The sequence below is a fragment of the Cololabis saira genome, chromosome 23, assembly GCF_033807715.1.
Source record: "Cololabis saira isolate AMF1-May2022 chromosome 23, fColSai1.1, whole genome shotgun sequence".
Taxonomy (NCBI): Eukaryota; Metazoa; Chordata; class Actinopteri; order Beloniformes; family Belonidae; genus Cololabis; species Cololabis saira.
The window spans coordinates 8,732,086-8,750,918 of NC_084609.1; the positions used below are offsets into that span (position 1 = coordinate 8,732,086).

Consider the following 18,833-nt stretch of genomic DNA (forward strand, 5'->3'; position numbering starts at 1 on the left):
AACCGGAGTCAACCAGATTAACCGGAGTTAACCGAAGTTAACCAGATTAACCGAAGTCAACCGGAGTTAACCGGATTAACCGGAGTTCACTGGAGTTAACCGGAATTCACTGGAGTTAACCGGATTAACCGGAGTTCACTTGAGTTAACCGGAGTTAACCTGAGTTAACCGGAGTTAACCAGATTAACCGGAGTCAGCCAGAGTAAACAGGAGTTAACCGGATTAACAGGAGTTCACTGGAGTTAACCGGAGTTAAGCAGATTAACCAGAGTTCACTGGAGTTAACCGGAGTTACCCGGAGTTAACCGGATGAACCGGAGTTCACTGAAGTAAACCGGAGTTAACTGGAGTTACCCAGAGTAAACCGGATTAACCGGAGTTCACTGGAGTCAACCGGATTAACCAGAGTTAACCAGATTAACCAGAGTCAGCTGGAGTTACCCGGAGTTAACCGGATGAACCGGAGTTCACTGAAGTAAACCGGAGTTAACTGGAGTTACCCAGAGTAAACCGGATTAACCGGAGTTCACTGGAGTTACCCAGAGTTAACCGGATTAACCGGAGTTAACTGGAGTCAACCGGATTAACCGGAGTTAACCAGATTAACCAGAGTCAGCTGGAGTTAACAGGAGTTAACCGGATTAACCGGAGTTCACTGGAGTTAACCGGAGTTAACTGGAGTTAACTGGAGTCCAAGGGAGATGTTTTGTACGTGATAGGTGCGGATGTTGAACCTTATCTGTGAACACATCTGTGGTTAAAGAAACGTAAACATGTCACACTTTCAGCCATACAGGACTGTCTCAGAAAATTAGAATATTGTGATAAAGTTCTTTATTTTCTGTAATGCAATTAAAAAAACAAAAATGTCATACATTCTGGATTCATTACAAATCAACTGAAATATTTCAAGCCTTTTATTATTTTAATATAGCTGATTATGGCTTACAGTTTAAGATTAAGATTCCCAGAATATTCTAATTTTTTGAGATAGGATATTTGAGTTTTCTTAAGCTGTTTAATTGCATTACAGAAAATCACAATATTCTAATTTTCCGAAACAGTGTTAACTCAGCAAATACCTAAGATCACTAAAACTTTGAGAAAAACAGGATGGAACCTATCAGTTTTAAAACATCTGTTTCTCTTCATTGTCTTCCCCTAAAGAAGAACTCAGCTAAACAATCTAGTCATACAAACCAGGATGTGTTCCTGTGTTGAGAGCAACCACCAGTGTAGAATCTTATAGTAAAAACCTCTCAAACCTTGAACAATTTCATAAAATCCTAACACAGAGTTAACCGGATTAACCGGATTAACCGGAGTTAACCGCTGTCTGTGTCGTTCAGGGGAACATGTCCATCACCGTGTGCCACGGAGGAGACCCCATCCCCAAGAGCCCGTTCAGCATCGTGGTGGCCCCCCCACTGGACCTCAGCAAGGTCAAAGTCCAGGGGATGAACAACAGTGAGTTTGTGGAGGAGGCGCCGAAGCTTATAGCGCTTATAAATGTTGAGACGCATAATCGTGACATTTTATTGTTCCTGGTTTGTAAAACCAGTACTGGAGTTGAGAGGGGATGAGGGGGGATGGCATCCCCCCCTGAAATAAAAACGGTCAAAATCACCCCCCCTGTAAAACTGCCATCCCCCTTTCCATCCCTTATGTCATTTCATCAATGAATGTGGTTTTACTGCTATTTCAACATTTAGAGTCATCACCAGAAAAATAACACCAGAAAAATAACTTATTTGACAATTTTCACCTGTTTCAGGTACATTTTCAATTGAAATAAGTAGGAAAATCTGCCAGTGGGACAAGATTTATCTTCTTATTACAAGCAAAAAAATCTTGTTCTACTGCCAGATTTTTCTACTTATTTTAAGTGAAAATCTACTTGAAACCGGTGAAAATTGTTGTTTTTTCTAGTGATGAGTCTTGTTTTAAGTGTAATGAGATTTCTTTTTACTAAAATGAGACATTTTAACTAGAAATAAGAAAAATATTCTTAAGATTTTGAGTTTTTGCAGTGATTCATTTTACTTATCCTGTGAAGGACAGAATCATATTGATAAGTTCAGAAAACAGTTTTTATTGTTGTGTTTTGATGTATTTGATGTAATGCCGCGTTCCATTTGTCCTCGGAAGTGGGGATTTCCCAGTTCCTAGTTGGATTTTTCAACTGGAACGCCCCTCGAAGTGGGATTTCCCACTGGGAAAGTGGGAGAGTCTTCACCACCCCCGAGTTCACATTCCAAGATGGCTGCCCTGGTTGTAAACAGTAGAAGAGAGCTCTGTAAAAAATTCGTTGCACTTCATTCTAGTTTTGGTCACACTAAATCAGTCGTATACAAGTATTGTTCGGCATATATATGCTGCTATAGTGTAATTTAAATTTTTCATGTGGTATATGCAAACTACAAACTTGTTTACCTACTTTGTAACTGGAACGCTGATAACTCGGCTGTGACGTCATTCCCAGTTCCGAGTTTCGAGTTCCGAGGTAAATGGAACGTAGCATAAGCCCAGTGGATATTTAAAGCTTACAGAAGGCTGCATTTAACTGCTGCTATGTCATTCCTGCAGTATTTCTGCAGGTGTTTTGGTCAGTGCTATTATTTGTAATATATTATATTATTTGTAATCAGCACAAATTATCTGTCCCCATACGATAAAATCCACCATCCCCCTGATTTTTTTTTACAACTCAAGTACTGGTAATAACGGACCACATCTCTGTGTTTCTGTGAACTGAAGAGGTGGACGTTGGGAAGGACCAGGAGTTCTCTGTCTGCACCCGGACCGCCGGTGGTCAGGGGAACCTGGACGTGAAGATCTCCTCGCCGTCCCGCCGCCCAATCCCCTGCAAGCTGGAGTCGGGCGGCCCCGATGAGCTTCACGCGGTCAAGTACATCCCCCCCGAGGAGGGGCTGTACCGCGTGGACATCAGCTACGACGGAAACCCCATCCCCGGGAGTCCCTTCACCGTGGAGGGCGTGATGCCCCCCGACCCTTCAAAGGCGAGTTCCCGGCTCTGTAGAACTCTGGTTCCTGGTTCACTACGAGGTCTAACTGGTATCCCAAACACCATCCCCCCCCCAAACCTACCAACACGGCCCGGTGGTCCTGCCGGGTCACCAGCTCGGTTTAGCTCAGAACTCCAGGTCAATCCACGTATCATCCGTTTTTTCAAAATAAAAACAAAAGTAAGAAAACGGAAAAAAAACTCAATTTCTCAGTATTCGTTAACTAAAATGAAAAAACGGATAATGACTGGATTCCTTTTGATTACTTTACATTTTCAGACTTCTAAGTGGTTATTCACCTAAATAATCTGCAAAAATAATGATTAGAAAATCAACGTATAAAGATCTCGTACCAATCAGAACAGTGAAATGGGGGAATTATTTTATTTTATTAATTTGTAGCACTTGAGATTGATTAATTTAAGCAATCGTTTCTGTTTTGGCTGAGTTAACGTAACGTTAAGTAATAATTATAATCATAATAATCATAATAATAATAAAAGAAAAACATACCTGGAAAATGTTGTGATCGAATTCAATCACCCCGGGTTCTTTAATTGAGCTGGAAAAGGTAAATAAAAAGACACAAGACTGGGATAGAATTAAAGTAGGCCTCATGAGGGAGATCGGCAGAGCAGGCTCCTGCAACCTGCTTGGTCAATCGTCCCGCCAGATCTGCCGGTCTCTCTCCTGAGAAAGTTTTATTACACTTGAGAAAGGGGTGGCTTGGGGCCCCCCTTAGTTTATTGCTGGGGGCCTCTCTTATCTCGTGCCTGTTACAGCATGGTACTTTCAGTGAAAAGACAGAAGAATGCACCTTAGTTTCAATACAGACACATTTAGTTAATCAGCACATGCAGTTTACATATTCAGTTTGATTTTAAACTATTCTTTATATAATCCATCATAACAATTCCCCCTTTTGATCTCTAATCAGAGATCACCCTATGTATCTTCTTTCTTCTTTATTGTTCCTCTTCAGGGTCAGAGGTAGACTATTCTGAACACCCGGTGGACCCTGCTCAGGGGATTATTCTGCCCCTTTCTTGAGCTAAGGCCTTATGAACGCTGCCGTGCCAGATCCAGCCGGATCTGGGGTCCTAATCTTCGTGGGGGGGTCCGGTGTTGCCCACTGCGATCGTTGACACCACGTGTCACCTTTCCTGTGGAGTCGGATGACGTGGGAGGTCCGTTCTGGGTCCTGTCCACCTTGGCTCCGACCACTGTCTCTTGATGACTCACAGGGGAACCCATTCTGTCTGTGAGGTCCGTGTCTGTCCGTCCGTCTCCGACCTGTTTGGAGTAAGCAGATACCAAACTTTGCAGTTCGGAGAAGTGAGCTTTCTGACCAAATTGTTATTCGTCAGTCTCCTTCAAGTAGGGCGCATTCTGCGGCCCTAGAAAAAATTGTCCAGTCTGTAGTTCGTACGGGTCAGTCCGTGGCCCGCGTCCACCCATGTCATTTTGGTCTGTGCACAGATTTTTGCCAATTCAGTCTTCATAATCGCATGTCCCATCCAGCGTTTCCCAAACGCCTTCCTGATGTCACCCACTACACAATACTCAACTCCAGATGATTCAATACATTATCCTACAGTTTCATACAGATAGGTGTGGAGCAATAATTGCTTATTCATGAACATTACTGATTTCTTTCCCTTTGGGCACTGTATGTACACCCACTTCAACAATCCAGACATGCAAATTACTCTGTTAAATCCTTTACGCGTTGAGGGGATACTTAGTATTGTCCACACGATTAACATTTCCTTTATAGAAAAGTGACATTTCTTTGTAACAAAAAGTAAAAATCATTCACTCATATGAAACTACAGCATATTTGCCCCAAAATACTGGTTGATGATCAAATGAATTATTACAATAACTGAAAAACATATTCCTTCTTGTTAAACTCCTCCGTAGTTCACTGTTGAATGTTACATAAAGACATATCTTCGTACAGAATAAAGTTGAAAATTATCTGCCTCCGGGGCTAAACACTGACATGTTTTCCTGGAATGTTCAATGAAACAACCTTTCTTGTATCACATAACAACATCCATGAAATTCAAAATCTCCTTAACAATAAGGTGGATATTTGGATCAAAAATGAACAAAACCTCTCTTAATATTGATAAACAAATTATATATCATTCAGTTTCAATAAAGAACAAAAGAATATGGAAAATCCGGCCTTTCAGATCAAAATAAAATATAAAGAAATCAAGAAAGTAAACTCTACAAAGTTCCTTGGAGTCCTCATTGATGACTGTCTAAACTCTAATTGTCATATAAATCATTTTTGCAAAACTAAATATCTAAGAATCTAAAAATGTCGGTCTGCTTTTCAAAGCGAGACACCTGCTTCCACGCTCTGCTCTTCTTATTCTTTATCAACCTTTGTTTGGACAACATCTAAATTCCTGTACTATTATTTACTGTAATACTTATCCCAGCTATCTAAAAAATTTTGACCTTTTACAAAAAAGAAAAATTACTCGTGCCATCTCCTGGACTGAATTTAATTCATCTAATCGCCATCTGTTTGCCCATTCTGGTATTCTTTACCTTAAAGAATAAAACTACTCCCATAATGCTTGTACAATATATCAGGTGGTATCAGGTTTAACTCAACTCATCCCAATCTCCGTTTCCCATCTCAAGGCCACTTACTATTTATATTTCTTATTAAGAGCTGTCTTTACCATGTCTACCTCTATACTGTTACACCTTTCACTTTTTTAATCGTATATATTTTAATACGTGCCACACTTTTATCTACCGTACATTTGTTATTTACTGTTGCTACTTTTAAATCTGAGTGGAAAGCATAATAGCCGGAGTCTAATTCCTTGGGCAATATTCAAACTTGACTAATAAATCTGATTCTGATTCCAATTCCTACTTTCCTTCTAGCATCTACTGTTACCCATATTTCGTCTTCCTCGTTTACTATCGCATATGCTAATTGTAACCCTTCGTTCCAGTATCTAAAACAGTATCCGTCTACAAACAAATTAATCGCTTTGTCAAATGGTGTTTTCACTAAGTCTTCCCTGACTTTATCGTCACGAACGATTCTTTGCATGCACTTGTGTGGTTTTCCCCCTGTGCTATCCGTCGTGTGTGTACAAAATATTTGATGCTGCATTTTCTTAATTTCTTTTTGATTAATTTCTTTTTGATTGATTTCTTTAACTGCTACATGCTGTATACATGTATGGTCGTGTTTACACGTCACATAATTACCAACCTTACTCCCCCTTTTCTGAAACAAGATCACTTGTTGGTGATCTTGTTACAGAAAAATCTAAATCCTAACGCCTAGTTGTTTCACCATGTCGTACAACTATTGGGTGGTGATTATAATTTTGCTTTGGAGGCATTAAATCCTAGCCTGATGGCCTAGACGCAAAACCAATGATACATGAGGGCAAGCCTTTTAATAATTTCATACCACCTTAGTCGTGTCATAATGTGAGTGCAAGGCATCATGTTACCATTAGGTGTATCGTAAAATAATGTGATATGTAAAGGATTGGGGGAACAAGCGTAAGGACACCAGGTGTCGACTCAGGGGCGCCACTGTTGATAGACCGTATATCGGGCCAGGAGTAACCGATGTTTCTGGTTCAAACAAAGTCCAACATACTGTACTGCTGCAGCCAGACCTGGCTGAGGAGATAACATGCAATGTCCACTCAGATGGTTGATTGACTCCGTGTCCCCCGTCCAGAAAGGTCAGCGTCAAACCATCGGGACCACACTGAATCATCACCCTCAACATGATCAGTTGGTCTGTCCCCATCAGGTCACAGGGAGCTTGTGTGACATGAGGAAAAAATGTCTCAGGGTTTGCGCCCCACCCTCATCCTGAGGGGGCATGTGAATGGTAAAGTCTGTTTTTTCTCCAAAGCAGCCAGTCCCTTGGTGTCTCTTTGTGGGGCGTGTCTCTCCTGGGTCTCTATGGCAACCCCCTCGCCAAATCCCCCGGGCCCCTCCTTGTCCACCCATCCCTCTATGGTATGTGGTAGTGGAGGTTGGGTGCTCAAGGTGGTTCATAAAATTTGTGTGTGTTTAATGCTGATTTACTAACAGTATCTCTTGGGCTGACCCCACCCCACTGACCCCGCGCCTGGCGCTGAAAGTTTCCCCTCTTTTTTTTTTCTGTTTCTGTTTCACCCAACATGTTTACGACATGGTCTGATCTGGCCGTACCCCTACATTCCTTTGTTATCTTTTCCGACCCCCTCCCTGTGTTCCAGGTAGCGTTTCAGTTTTCACTCCTTCTAAATTCCCAATCTCCTCTCGTTCAAATTAATCCGAATTTATTTAAAAAATCCTTGGTTCGCTAATGGAGAACTAACCAATGTTTGTAAAAAGAAAATAATCTTTATATATTTTTCCTCTCTCAGCAACAGTTACAGTAAACAGAAAGTGACAAACCCTGTTCAAAAATGTAAAAGTAAATTATCCACTGACTGTCCTAATATTAATAACCATAGAAAAGTCCTAAATAACATTGTAAAACCTCTAACTTATATCTGTAATTTATCATTTCAATCTGGTCCTTTTCCTAAATAAAATAAAAATTGCAAAAGCACTTCTACTTCCCAAAAATGACAGTAACCTCAACTATAAAAATTACAGACAGAAATTACAATGTCCCTACTATCACAGATTCCAAAATCTGTATTCATCAACTCCTTTATATCCACTAAGACGTTAATATTATTAGGTCCTCACTTGAAACTTAAAGAACGTGAGCCGCCCCTAACCAATTCACCATATTTCGCTGTGGGGGGGCGCTCCAGTACACAGCCAAACATTCTTAACCTAAACAAACAAACTCCCAAAAAGTCCTCTCTCGAAGTTCATATATGCTTTATCAAATAAAAAAGTCTTCTTTATTAGACACAGAATGCATCATTTAAAGAAGCTCATTGTTAATGTTATCTTAAAAAATGTCAACAGAGAAGCTGAAGCTCATGTATTTTTAACAGATAAAAAGTCTCCTTTATAGACACAGAATGTATCATTTAAAGAAGCTCATTGTTCATATTATTTTAACCAAGTCAACAGAGAGAGGCTCATATGAATTTAAACCTTTTACTTCTTAACATTTTATCTTATAATATCCAAATATATTCTAAAATTTGTCACCTATTCAACCCCTAAATAAGATTATTATCAACATAATCTCTAGCTTTTTTAAAGCTTTACTGGTTATCTGTGCTGCCGAAAGACCCAAACAGCCCCTCCTCCTTCCATCGGAGCAACAGTCTGCATCTCTGCTTCTCTGCATCTCCAAGCACCATAAAATCTGCTAACGATCAGAGCAGGTCATGATCTGACAGAGGACTTTTACGACCATGGCATCTGAACCTGCAACTTTTCTGTCTAACCAATCTCTGATTTTAAAACCAACTACGAAGTCAATTAAATCATACTTTTCTTTCTCTTAAAATGACAGAATATATCTACAAAATTCCATGAACATAACATAGGCTACAATACACAAAGGCACACACACACATTATCTCTCACATCTCTCTCTCCCTCTCTCTCACACACATACACACGCAGTCTCTGTCTCTGTCACACACACATACACACATACACACACCAGCACACACGTAAATGCAGGCGCTTCACCCACAAGCGCAGCCCCTCCTTTCTCATAGCAAGGCGAGCAGCCACTGCTTAATTTTTTTACATATATTCCACAATATTACCATCTCTATATCTGTTTTTCAGGCTCATGTCAACTTAGGTCTTATAATATCTTCACAAAGCCAAATTCCCTCAACATTTAAAGTTTCTTGGGCATTTTAAAACATCTCTACAGTTTCCAAAATCCTATTCCATCCTCAATGCATACCATCAACTTTTTTTTTTTTTAAGTTTCTTTGGCAGCTTCTTAGAATTTGGGTGGTCTCAATCCCGGGACTCTAACCCAGCAAAAATACGTGCGCCCGTCGACGTCACGGGGGGGCAGCCACGCCCGAGACTTCAGAATGTCTACGGTAACAGGATTCTCCAATAACCCTGTCCCTCAAAAGGGCCTCAAACCCCGACATCCTCGGACTCTAACCGTTAATAAACCCTTTCTAATAACATCCTGGGACTTAAACCCTTAACAAATATTCCTCTTAACTTATATATATTTCCTCTTTATTTTCTATTCCAGCTTTGTCCTTTCTTCATTAAATTTAGCAGTTGTCATTCCTTAAATTTAGCAATTCTTATAATTCAGCAGTTATCATTCCTTAAATTTAGCAGTTATTAAATTCAGCCGTTATCATTCCTTAAATTTAACAGTTCTTAAATTCAGCAGCTGGGTGTTTACTTAAGACTTTGGACACGGTCTTGATTTGAGTATATCCAATGCAGATAAACGGTCTGCTTACCCTGAATTTGCCGCGCGGGCCGTGTCCTCGCCTTTTTTCGCACCAAGCTGTTTTTTTTTTTTTTCATAATTACCTCTTTCCTGATCTCAATCCCGGACGACGCCCCCAAATTGTTGTGATCGAATTCAATCACCCCGGGTTCTTTAATTGAGCTGGAAAAGGTAAATAAAAAGACACAAGACTGGGATAGAATTAAAGTAGGCCTCATGAGGGAGATCGGCAGAGCAGGCTCCTGCAACCTGCTTGGTCAATCGTCCCGCCAGATCTGCCGGTCTCTCTCCTGAGAAAGTTTTATTACACTTGAGAAAGGGGTGGCTTGGGGCCCCCCTTAGTTTATTGCTGGGGGCCTCTCTTATCTCGTGCCTGTTACAGCATGGTACTTTCAGTGAAAAGACAGAAGAATGCACCTTAGTTTCAATACAGACACATTTAGTTAATCAGCACATGCAGTTTACATATTCAGTTTGATTTTAAACTATTCTTTATATAATCCATCATAACAAAAATTACACTTATTTCCTCCTTTTTCTTTTCTTTCTTTCTTAAATTTTATTTGTTAGCTTTAGGCTAATTTGCATCTTCAGTCCCCCCTCCGTGGTCATGTCGTCTGTCCTCAGTGACCCTCTTTTCGGAGCAGAAGAGCACGTAAATATCCATTTTCAACCTTTGCCGGCTATTTCCGGCTCACTGAACTCGCTTCAGATCAAAAATGGATAAAACGGGAAACGGTCATTATCCATTTTTTTCCATTATTCATTTGAGCATAAAATCGAAAACTGCAAAAACGGTTAAAGTTTCCGTAGTATTTGTAGCATTTTCTCAGTATTCGTAGTTAATGAATACTGAGAAAATGAGTTGTTTTTTCGTTTTCTTACTTTCGGTTTTGTTTTGAAAAAGAAATGAACGAATGATCCAGGGATCGAGGTCCTTCCCCTGAAATAATTCCCTGGTTCCTCGTTCGCAGGTGCGAGCGTACGGCCCCGGCCTTCAGGGCGGTGTTGTGGGTAAACCCGCCCCCTTCGCCATCGACACCAAGGGCGCCGGCACCGGCGGCCTGGGCCTGACGGTGGAGGGGCCCTGCGAGGCCAAGATCGAGTGCCAGGACAACGGCGACGGCTCCTGCTCCGTGTCCTACCTGCCCACCGAGCCCGGCGAGTACGCCATCAACATCCTGTTCGCCGAGCAGCACATCCCCGGCTCGCCCTTCAAGGCGCTGGTCCAGTCGGTGTTCGACCCCGGCAAGGTGACGGCCAGCGGGCCGGGCCTGGAGCGCGGCCGGGTCAACGAGACGGGCTGCTTCACGGTGGACTGCTCCCAGGCCGGCGAGGCCGAGCTCACCATCCAGATCATCTCGGAGGCCGGCACCGAGGTGGAGGTGCACGTGCAGAACAACAGTGACGGGACGTACGCCATCACCTACATCCCGCTGAGCCACGGCATGTACACCGTCACCATCGACTACGGGGGCCACGCCGTGCCGCAGTTCCCGGCCCGCCTTCAGGTGGAGCCGGCCGTGGAGGTGTACGGCCCGGGGGTGGAGCCCAGAGGTAAGTCCCGCCCCCATAAGGGGGCGGAGCCCAGAGGTTAGTCCTGCCCCCATAAGGGGGCGGAGCCCTCAGTTACTAGAGATGCACCGATCAAACTTATTTTTTCGTTTTACTGTCTGAAGTGTATCATTACAGAAGAGTATTAGGGCCAGGCAGGAGAAAAATTAAAATAATATTTTAGAGGAGGAAGATCTTTTTTTCATTATGCATTTCGAGAAAAAAGTTGAAATGTCGAGAAAAAAGTCGAAATGTCGTGAATAAAGTTGAAATGCTGAGAAAAAAGGTGAAATTTCGACTTTATTCACGAGATTTCGACTTTATTCTTGAAATTGTTTTTCAACATTAATCTCGACATTTCGACTTTTTTCTCCAAGTGCACAATAAAAAAAAAATCTTCCCCTCTCAAATATTTTTTCTCCTGCGTGGCCCTAATACTCTTCCGTACTAAAAGTCTCTAGAGGGTGAAATATTGCATATTGCCTGAAATAAAACAGTCAATTCATGATACTTTCTCATCTCCTAATTTTTATACCTAATAATACAATGTCAGTGTTGTCCATGAGACAACAATATTGACGAATATATGGATTTCACGCTGTGATCGGTGATAGCTTTTACACTAGGCTACTTCCGGCTCACTGAACTTGTTTCAGGTCAAAAATGGATAAAACGGGCCGCTCGGTGGTGCAGTGGGTTAAGCAGCGGCTCATATACTGAGGCTACAGTCCCACTGCAGCGGTCGCAGGTTCGAATCCCGGCCTGCGCACCTTTGCTGCATGTCATCCCCATTCTCTCTCTCTACCCCTTTCCAGGCTGCATCTTCAATAAAGGGCCACTAGAGCCCAAAAAAATCTTAAAAAAAAACAAAAAAAATGGATAAAACAGGAAACAATTGTTAGCCGTTTTATCATTTTAGTCAACGAATACTGAGAAAAATGAGTTGTTTTTTCGTTTTCTTACTTTTGGTTTTATTTTGAAAAACGAATGAATGAATGATCCACGGATTTCTTTGTATTACTTTACATTTTCAGACTTCTAAGTGGTTATTCACCTAAATAATCTGCAAAAATAATGATTACAAAATCAACGTATAAAGATCTCGTACCAATCAGAACAGTAAAGGGGGGATTTCTTTTATTTTATTAATTTGTAGCACTTGTACCGAGATTGGTTAATTTTAGAAATCGTAATAATAATAATCATAATAATAATAAAAAAATAAATAAAGAAAAACATACTAGCAATATCGGATCGGCAGATACTGCTTTTGGAGATCGGTGATCGGTGCATCTCTACCAGTTCCACGCTCGTGTCCCGGGTCTCATGTCCCCCCGTGTCCCCCCCAGGCGTCCTGAGGGAGGTGTCCACCCACTTCACCGTGGACTCCAGGGCCCACTACCAGACCGGCGGGAGCCACGTCAAGGTCAGCGTCTCCAACCCGTCGGGCGCCAACACGGACGCCTACGTCTCCGACAAGGGCGACGGCACCTACCGGGTGGAGTACCTGCCCTACGAGGACGGTGAGGCCCCCGGGGGACCCCCCCCCCCCCCGGTCTGTTGCGGGTGGAGGCCTGGAAACAGGAGGTCTGCTGGGGTTTTATAGACCTCAGAAACACCTCCGACCTTAAGTCCAGGCCTCCTTCCTCTGAATGAGCTTCTGTTGTCAGGGAAACGGGAGACGAGGGTCAGACGTGGGTTCAAACTCCCACCATGTTGAATAATGTTTAGGAGCTTTGTTTGGGATTGATCTGAACAGAAATACATCAAATGATTAAAAAAAGATTAAAAAAAAGAAATGCAGCATTATAGATGCACCAGACCTGCAGGTCCTCTACAGAGCACTAGGGTCTGGAACTGCCACTTCCTCTTGTTTCATATAATTCTTGTAGCATCATCTGATCTGAGGAGGAACAGATTTGATCAGAACGAACGTAAACTGATGTTAGCTTGAGTTAGCTAACAGGAAATAAAACTAAACCGGTCGTTCTCCAACATCTGCCCGGCTAATAGAATCCCACATTAGTCCTGTGTTGTCCTGGGTAAAACTAACCTATTGTAGTGTCTTTATCATTCATAGTGATGTGTACATAATTCACCTGCATAGAGATGTTAGTCACAGCATTACCATACAGCGTTTATTCAGGTTATAATTTATGTTGTTACTAGTGTTTTGGTCCATGTGTTTAATGTGTTACGGTCCCTCTAAGTACGGTGACGTTTTTGGAGACAGTTAGTTCTGTGATGGGAAGCGCGAGCTTCTTACCGTTTAGTTTTAGTTAACTGCTGGATTTAATAAAGGGACACACGCTTCTTTGTCCGCACCGTGAGAAGTTGTCGGCTCATCTATTTTCACGACTTCCACACTATGTTAGCATGAATCATAACTCGCTTTTCATTCTGATCTATTTAATCAGGTAAATTTAGTTTGCATCATAGTTTAGCATCTGCTATCCTAGCTATTTTAGCTTAGCCTAACTCATGCTAACTTCAATTTAGATGTAACTTCGGAAACAAAATCTGAAATTAGGATGTCTAGCCCCAGCCTTAGCTCCCGTTGCAGAAAATGTGTTTTTCTATTTTTCTTATTTTTGTGAGGGGGGATATATATTGTTTTTCGGCACTACCTTGTTCTCTATAGCTGATATAACATGAATTACTCCTATAATGTGGGATCAATAAAGTTCTTATTTTTGCCATCTGAGAAAATTAAATATATTATATTTGGTGCCTAACTGTTTCCCAAGTATATTAGTGCGTGTGTGAATGAATAAATGAGACGTAAAACGTACATTTCTTTGTAGAAAGGCGCTTTATGAAAATAAGTCAATTTATTTGTATTAGTTTACAGCGCAGTCTTGCCACATCCAATATGGCGGCGACGTTGACGTATCGCAGCAAGAACACTCAATGTGGCGTTTACGTATATATGTCTATGGCCTGAGCTAGTGTCTTAGCCGCAGCCGTAGCGTGCGCTTGTGCCAAAGCCCTAACTCCTGCCGTAGCTGTAGCTAACCCTAAAGACAACTGGCTTGTAACCAAGTGTCAATAAACCAAAGTGGTATCACAGCCGATTTATCCGTCTAGTTTTTACTCTTTTCTATTTGATCAAAGTCTGTTGCTCAGCTGTAAGTCTTTATTTATTATGTATTTGTCCTCTGGTGTGTCTGTCGGCAGGTTTGCACCTGATTGAAGTTCTCCTGGACGACGTCCCGGTCCCCAAGAGTCCCTTCAGGGTGACGGTGGCCGAGGGTTGTGACCCCAGCCGGGTTTGTGCCTTCGGTCCGGGTCTGGAGGAGGGACTGGTGAACAAGTCCAACCGCTTCACCGTCGAGACCAGGTCAGTAGATGCTTCTCTACGTAGCATTAAAGCATTCTGCAGACTTCTAAAAAAAAACAAAATTCAGGACGAAATTAGTAGAACGTTGTGTTTCTGTAATTAAGGTATCAGTTTATGGAACATTGAGAAGCCAAAGAATGCAAATCAAAAATTACATTTAAAGAATAATAAAAGTTTGATGAAGAAATATTAGGATAATTGTTAAGTTAGGAGGGTTTTCTTTTTTTTCTCTCTCTCTTTTTAGCACCATTGTCATATTTTTTTTCTTTGAATCAAAAAAGAATACGACTATCTGTGTTTGACGACAGCTATTTTGTGTTATTTTATAACTTTGTTGTAGTTTTGGTTTTGTTTTAAAAAAATTATCTTTATTGGAAAGGGTTTGTTTTTTTTAATTGCGTAATTTGTGATTTGTTTTTTTTATTATGATTACATTAATTGAAATTTGATTTCTTTTTTTTTTAAAGATTTGTTTGGGCTCTATTGGCCCTTTATTCAAGTTGCAGACAGGAAGGGGGTAGAGAGAGAGAATGGGGATGACATGCAGCAAAGGTGCGCAGGCCGGAAATCGAACCTGCGACCGCTGCGGGAGGACTGTAGCCTCAGTATATTGCTTGCGTAACCCACTGCGCCACTGAGCGGCCCAAAATTTGATTTCTTAGGAAAAAGGGACAGATAAAATAAGCTTAGTCGTTGTGTTCCATTTCATTCAAGGAAAGAGATTTGTTGTAATTATGTTGAACTGTTTTGTTTTTACTTTTAATGAATGAAATAAAGAAATAAAGCTAAAGCTAAGAGTCCTCACCCCTCCGTCTGGTTTGTCTCAGAGGTGCAGGCACTGGGGGCCTCGGCCTGGCCATCGAGGGCCCGTCCGAGGCAAAGATGTCCTGCAAGGACAACAAAGACGGCAGCTGCAGCGTGGAGTACATCCCCTTCACTCCCGGAGAGTATGACGTCAACATCACCTTCGGAGGTCTTCCTATCCCAGGTGAGGGATCCACCGACCGTCAGAGTCCGCTTTAGATTTGATGGCCACGGTTACATGATGTTTTTTAATTCGGAATTAATTATTCCGAATTAAATAATTCCGAATTAAACTATTTTCCTTCAAGTTTACATGGAAATAGTAATTCCGAATTGAGGTTTACATGGAAAACACGTTTGATCGGCTTTATCCAATTCCTCTACAGGTCTGGGGGTTGGGAAGGTTCTGATTGGATAGGGGGGGCGGACCGGACGTTAAACTACCGGAAGAAAAACAAACTTAGCCGCTACAACTTTGAAAAGCTCACAATTTTTATGTTTCCTGCCCTCCTTTTAACCCTTGTACTGTCTTTGGGTCAAAATTCTTCTATCCGTCTTTCCTCCTGCTCTCTCCTTTTTTCTTCCTCTCCTCTTTTCCTCCTTTTTTACCCTCCTTTACTCCTTTTTCTTCCTACCTCCCTTCCGTCATTCGTTCCTTTATTACCTTCTTTGCTTTTCCTTTCTTCTTTCCTTATTTTCCCCATTCCTTACTTCTTCCCTCCCTTCTTTCCTTCCTTTCTCCCTTCCTTCCATCTTTACTTCCTTCTTTCCTTCCTTCCATCTTTTCTCCCTTCCTTACTCCCTTTCCTACTTCCTTCCATCTTTTCTTCTTTCTTCCTTACTTCCTTCTTTCCTTCCTTCCATCTTTTCTCCCTTCACCCTCCCTTGACCCAAAGACAGCACAAGGTTTAATTATTCCCAGGTCCTCCAAGCTATTTATTAAATACATGGTCTCTGCTCTTGACCACCGTTTACTGCGTGCTGCCATCTTGAAACTTTGTTTCGAAATCAAGCCCAGCGATGAATATAAGTGTCATGGAGACAGACGGGCGAGGGAACGAGCAGCGCAGAAAGACCGGGATTAATTTAAAGCTGAATGAGTGTATACATGGTCGCGGAATTATTCTATTGGGATTTAAAATCGGAATAAACCAGCCACTTCGGAATTAAGTTTAATTCGGAATGGCCATTTTCATTCGGAATTAGATGTTTACATGGTAATTTTACTAATTTTAAATCGGATTTAATTATAATTCTGAATTAAAGAGGAATTAAACTTCCCATAAACGCACTGATTAACAGGTAAAACGGTTGTGGTTGTCTGGCAGGAAGCCCGTTCCGTGTCCCGGTGCGAGAGCTGGTGGACCCCAGCAAGGTGAGGTGTTCCGGTCCTGGTCTCGGGGGAGGAGTCCGAGCCCACGTCCCCCAGACCTTCACGGTGGACAGCAGCAAGGCGGGCGTGGCCCCGCTGGAGGTCCTGCTCTACGGGCCGACAGGTGAGACCCCACAGGTGATCCGTTTCAGTCCCAGGATCTCGGTTAGAGATCCACACTAACGGAGGAACGTAGGACCAAAAACAAGTGGACACAATCCTAACTCTGGGTTCCTGAAAGGTGCTGTTGAAGTTTCTTTTACCACTTTTCCACCAAACTGGTTCCAGGTCTGGTTCTGGTTCTGGTTCTGGTTCTGGGCCAGTCAATGTCGACATTTCGACATTTTCTCAACATTTCGACTTTTTTCTCGAGATTGTACTTCAACATTAATCTCGACATTTTCGACTTTTTTCTCGAAATTTCAACTTTTTTCTCGACATTTCAACTTTTTTCTCAAAGTGCACAATGAAAAAAAAAATCTTCCCCCAGTTATAACTAATATAGATACATGCAGCATGTGTTGTCTTCATTCTAAGGCTGATACAAGACTTTTCATTTTTTGCGGCTCCAGACATATTTGTTTTTTGTGTTTTTGGTCCAATACGGCTCTTTCAACATTTTGGGTTGCCGACCCCTGTTCTAGAGGAAAGAACCCCTTACGTAAGCGGAGGGGGAGGAGTTATTAAGACCAACGGCAACAGCAAGACTGGGAGACGGAGACATTTTCAAATAAGAATGAATCTGGATGCAGCAAAGCATCATGGGTCTGAGGAGGAGACAACCTGTCTTTTAGAGATGTGTTCACGGAGGAGCTACGTGGACCAAGTCCTGTTAGAGCAGATACCTTGTTGTTGCTGCAACTTTCACCCAAACGCAGCGACGTAACTGACGTTTGCAGAGACGTAGTGACGTGGCTCCCCTCAGCACCCGAGCTGTGGAAAAACAAACCGGTTCTCAGCTGGTTCCTAGTTGAACCAGTTGTGAACCAGAACCAGCCCTGGAACTGGTTTGGTGGAAAAGGGGTCTTATTCTCTGCTCAGTGTCCGGTTGGGCAGGACAAACAGACCTGGGAGGCGGTTGGACCATGCCCACTTTTTTTCAGTCATGGTTTCTATTTTAGCTTGGCTGACTTAGCTTACCAGTCAATGCTGCTAATTAATATTACTTTATAATTATTCTTCTCAATGAAATGACATCTGAAACTAGCTCTGGCAGAACCAGCGTCTCACAACCGGACGTCTGTAAACATTAGAAGGAGTTGGAACTATAATCTTCAACTTAGTTTCCTTTGACCTGACGTTTCAAGTCGCTCGTAGCTTCAGTCCGAACATTGAACATCTGTGTTTTGTCCTCAGGTCTGGCCGAGCCGGTCAACGTCACCGACAACGGCGACGGCACCCACACGGTCAACTACACCCCCGCCAACGACGGCCCGTACACGGTGTGCGTGAAGTACGCCGACCAGGAGGTTCCTCGCAGGTTGGTTCCTCGTAGCCGAGGGTCCCGGGTACCGGACCCTCCGTTCAGGGACGTTTACGCTCAACAGATGGGCTTTTCATCCATGTCCCACTCTGATGTCGTCCGTCTTTTTGAACGTCGTGTCGGTGCAGTAACGGAGCAGCACCATCGTCAGTCGTTGGGGCAGTATTGACTGTGTTTACATGCAGTCAATAACCCTTTTAAAACCGGAATATTAGCAATAACCCGGTTTTGCACGGCCATGTAAACACCAATAGCCCCTTTGAATAAACGGAATTTGCTCATATTCCGGTTTTTAAAAACCCGAATATGAATATTTATTTAGATGGGACAATGCATAGCCAACACATAAAGCAGTGTAAATACACTGGATTTAGCGTGAACCTTTTAATTTATGTAGGCTGTTAGCTATTTCTGTGCAGCTCTCATCTAGAACATTACATGTCTATTTGAGAATAGCCTTTTTACAGTGAATTAGGTAAACAAGACTAGTTTTAGTAGCTTATACAGTAAACTATAAGCTACTAAAACTAGTTTACTTATTGTGAACACATCTGAAGAATTTGTTCACAATAATTCTGTTTTGCAATAAATTATGCTCTGTGTCTTACTACATAATAGTCGTTTTAAAACTGTAAAATTGAATTTGTGTCTGAGGTTGGGCCCGTCCTACTTTCACCCCTGCGTAGGAGGTTAAACTAAAGACCAGAAAATGTTGAGCAAGAAAACTGGCAAAACAAGAAATCCTGAATTATTGAAAATTACGATTGTCGTCAGTTTTGTAAAAAAAAATAAAGAAAACAACTGTTTACAGCCAAACTTTGAGTCAGTGGTCCTCCGGCTCAAAACAAAAACAA

The 18,833-nt window shown here is 42.1% G+C and overlaps 1 protein-coding gene across 1 annotated transcript in view; it reads left to right on the plus strand.

Annotated features, from left to right (window-relative positions):
• The window catches only part of LOC133424577 (filamin-C-like), a 77,046-nt gene that overhangs the window by 24,249 nt on the left and 33,964 nt on the right, over positions 1–18,833 (plus strand). Inside the window, exons 18-25 of the mRNA XM_061715251.1 lie at positions 1,350–1,467; positions 2,758–3,020; positions 10,401–10,983; positions 12,330–12,503; positions 14,158–14,320; positions 15,148–15,308; positions 16,453–16,620; positions 17,853–17,976. Of these exons, the coding sequence (XP_061571235.1) occupies positions 1,350–1,467; positions 2,758–3,020; positions 10,401–10,983; positions 12,330–12,503; positions 14,158–14,320; positions 15,148–15,308; positions 16,453–16,620; positions 17,853–17,976 (1,754 nt within the window). The remainder of the gene's footprint in view (positions 1–1,349; positions 1,468–2,757; positions 3,021–10,400; positions 10,984–12,329; positions 12,504–14,157; positions 14,321–15,147; positions 15,309–16,452; positions 16,621–17,852; positions 17,977–18,833) is intronic.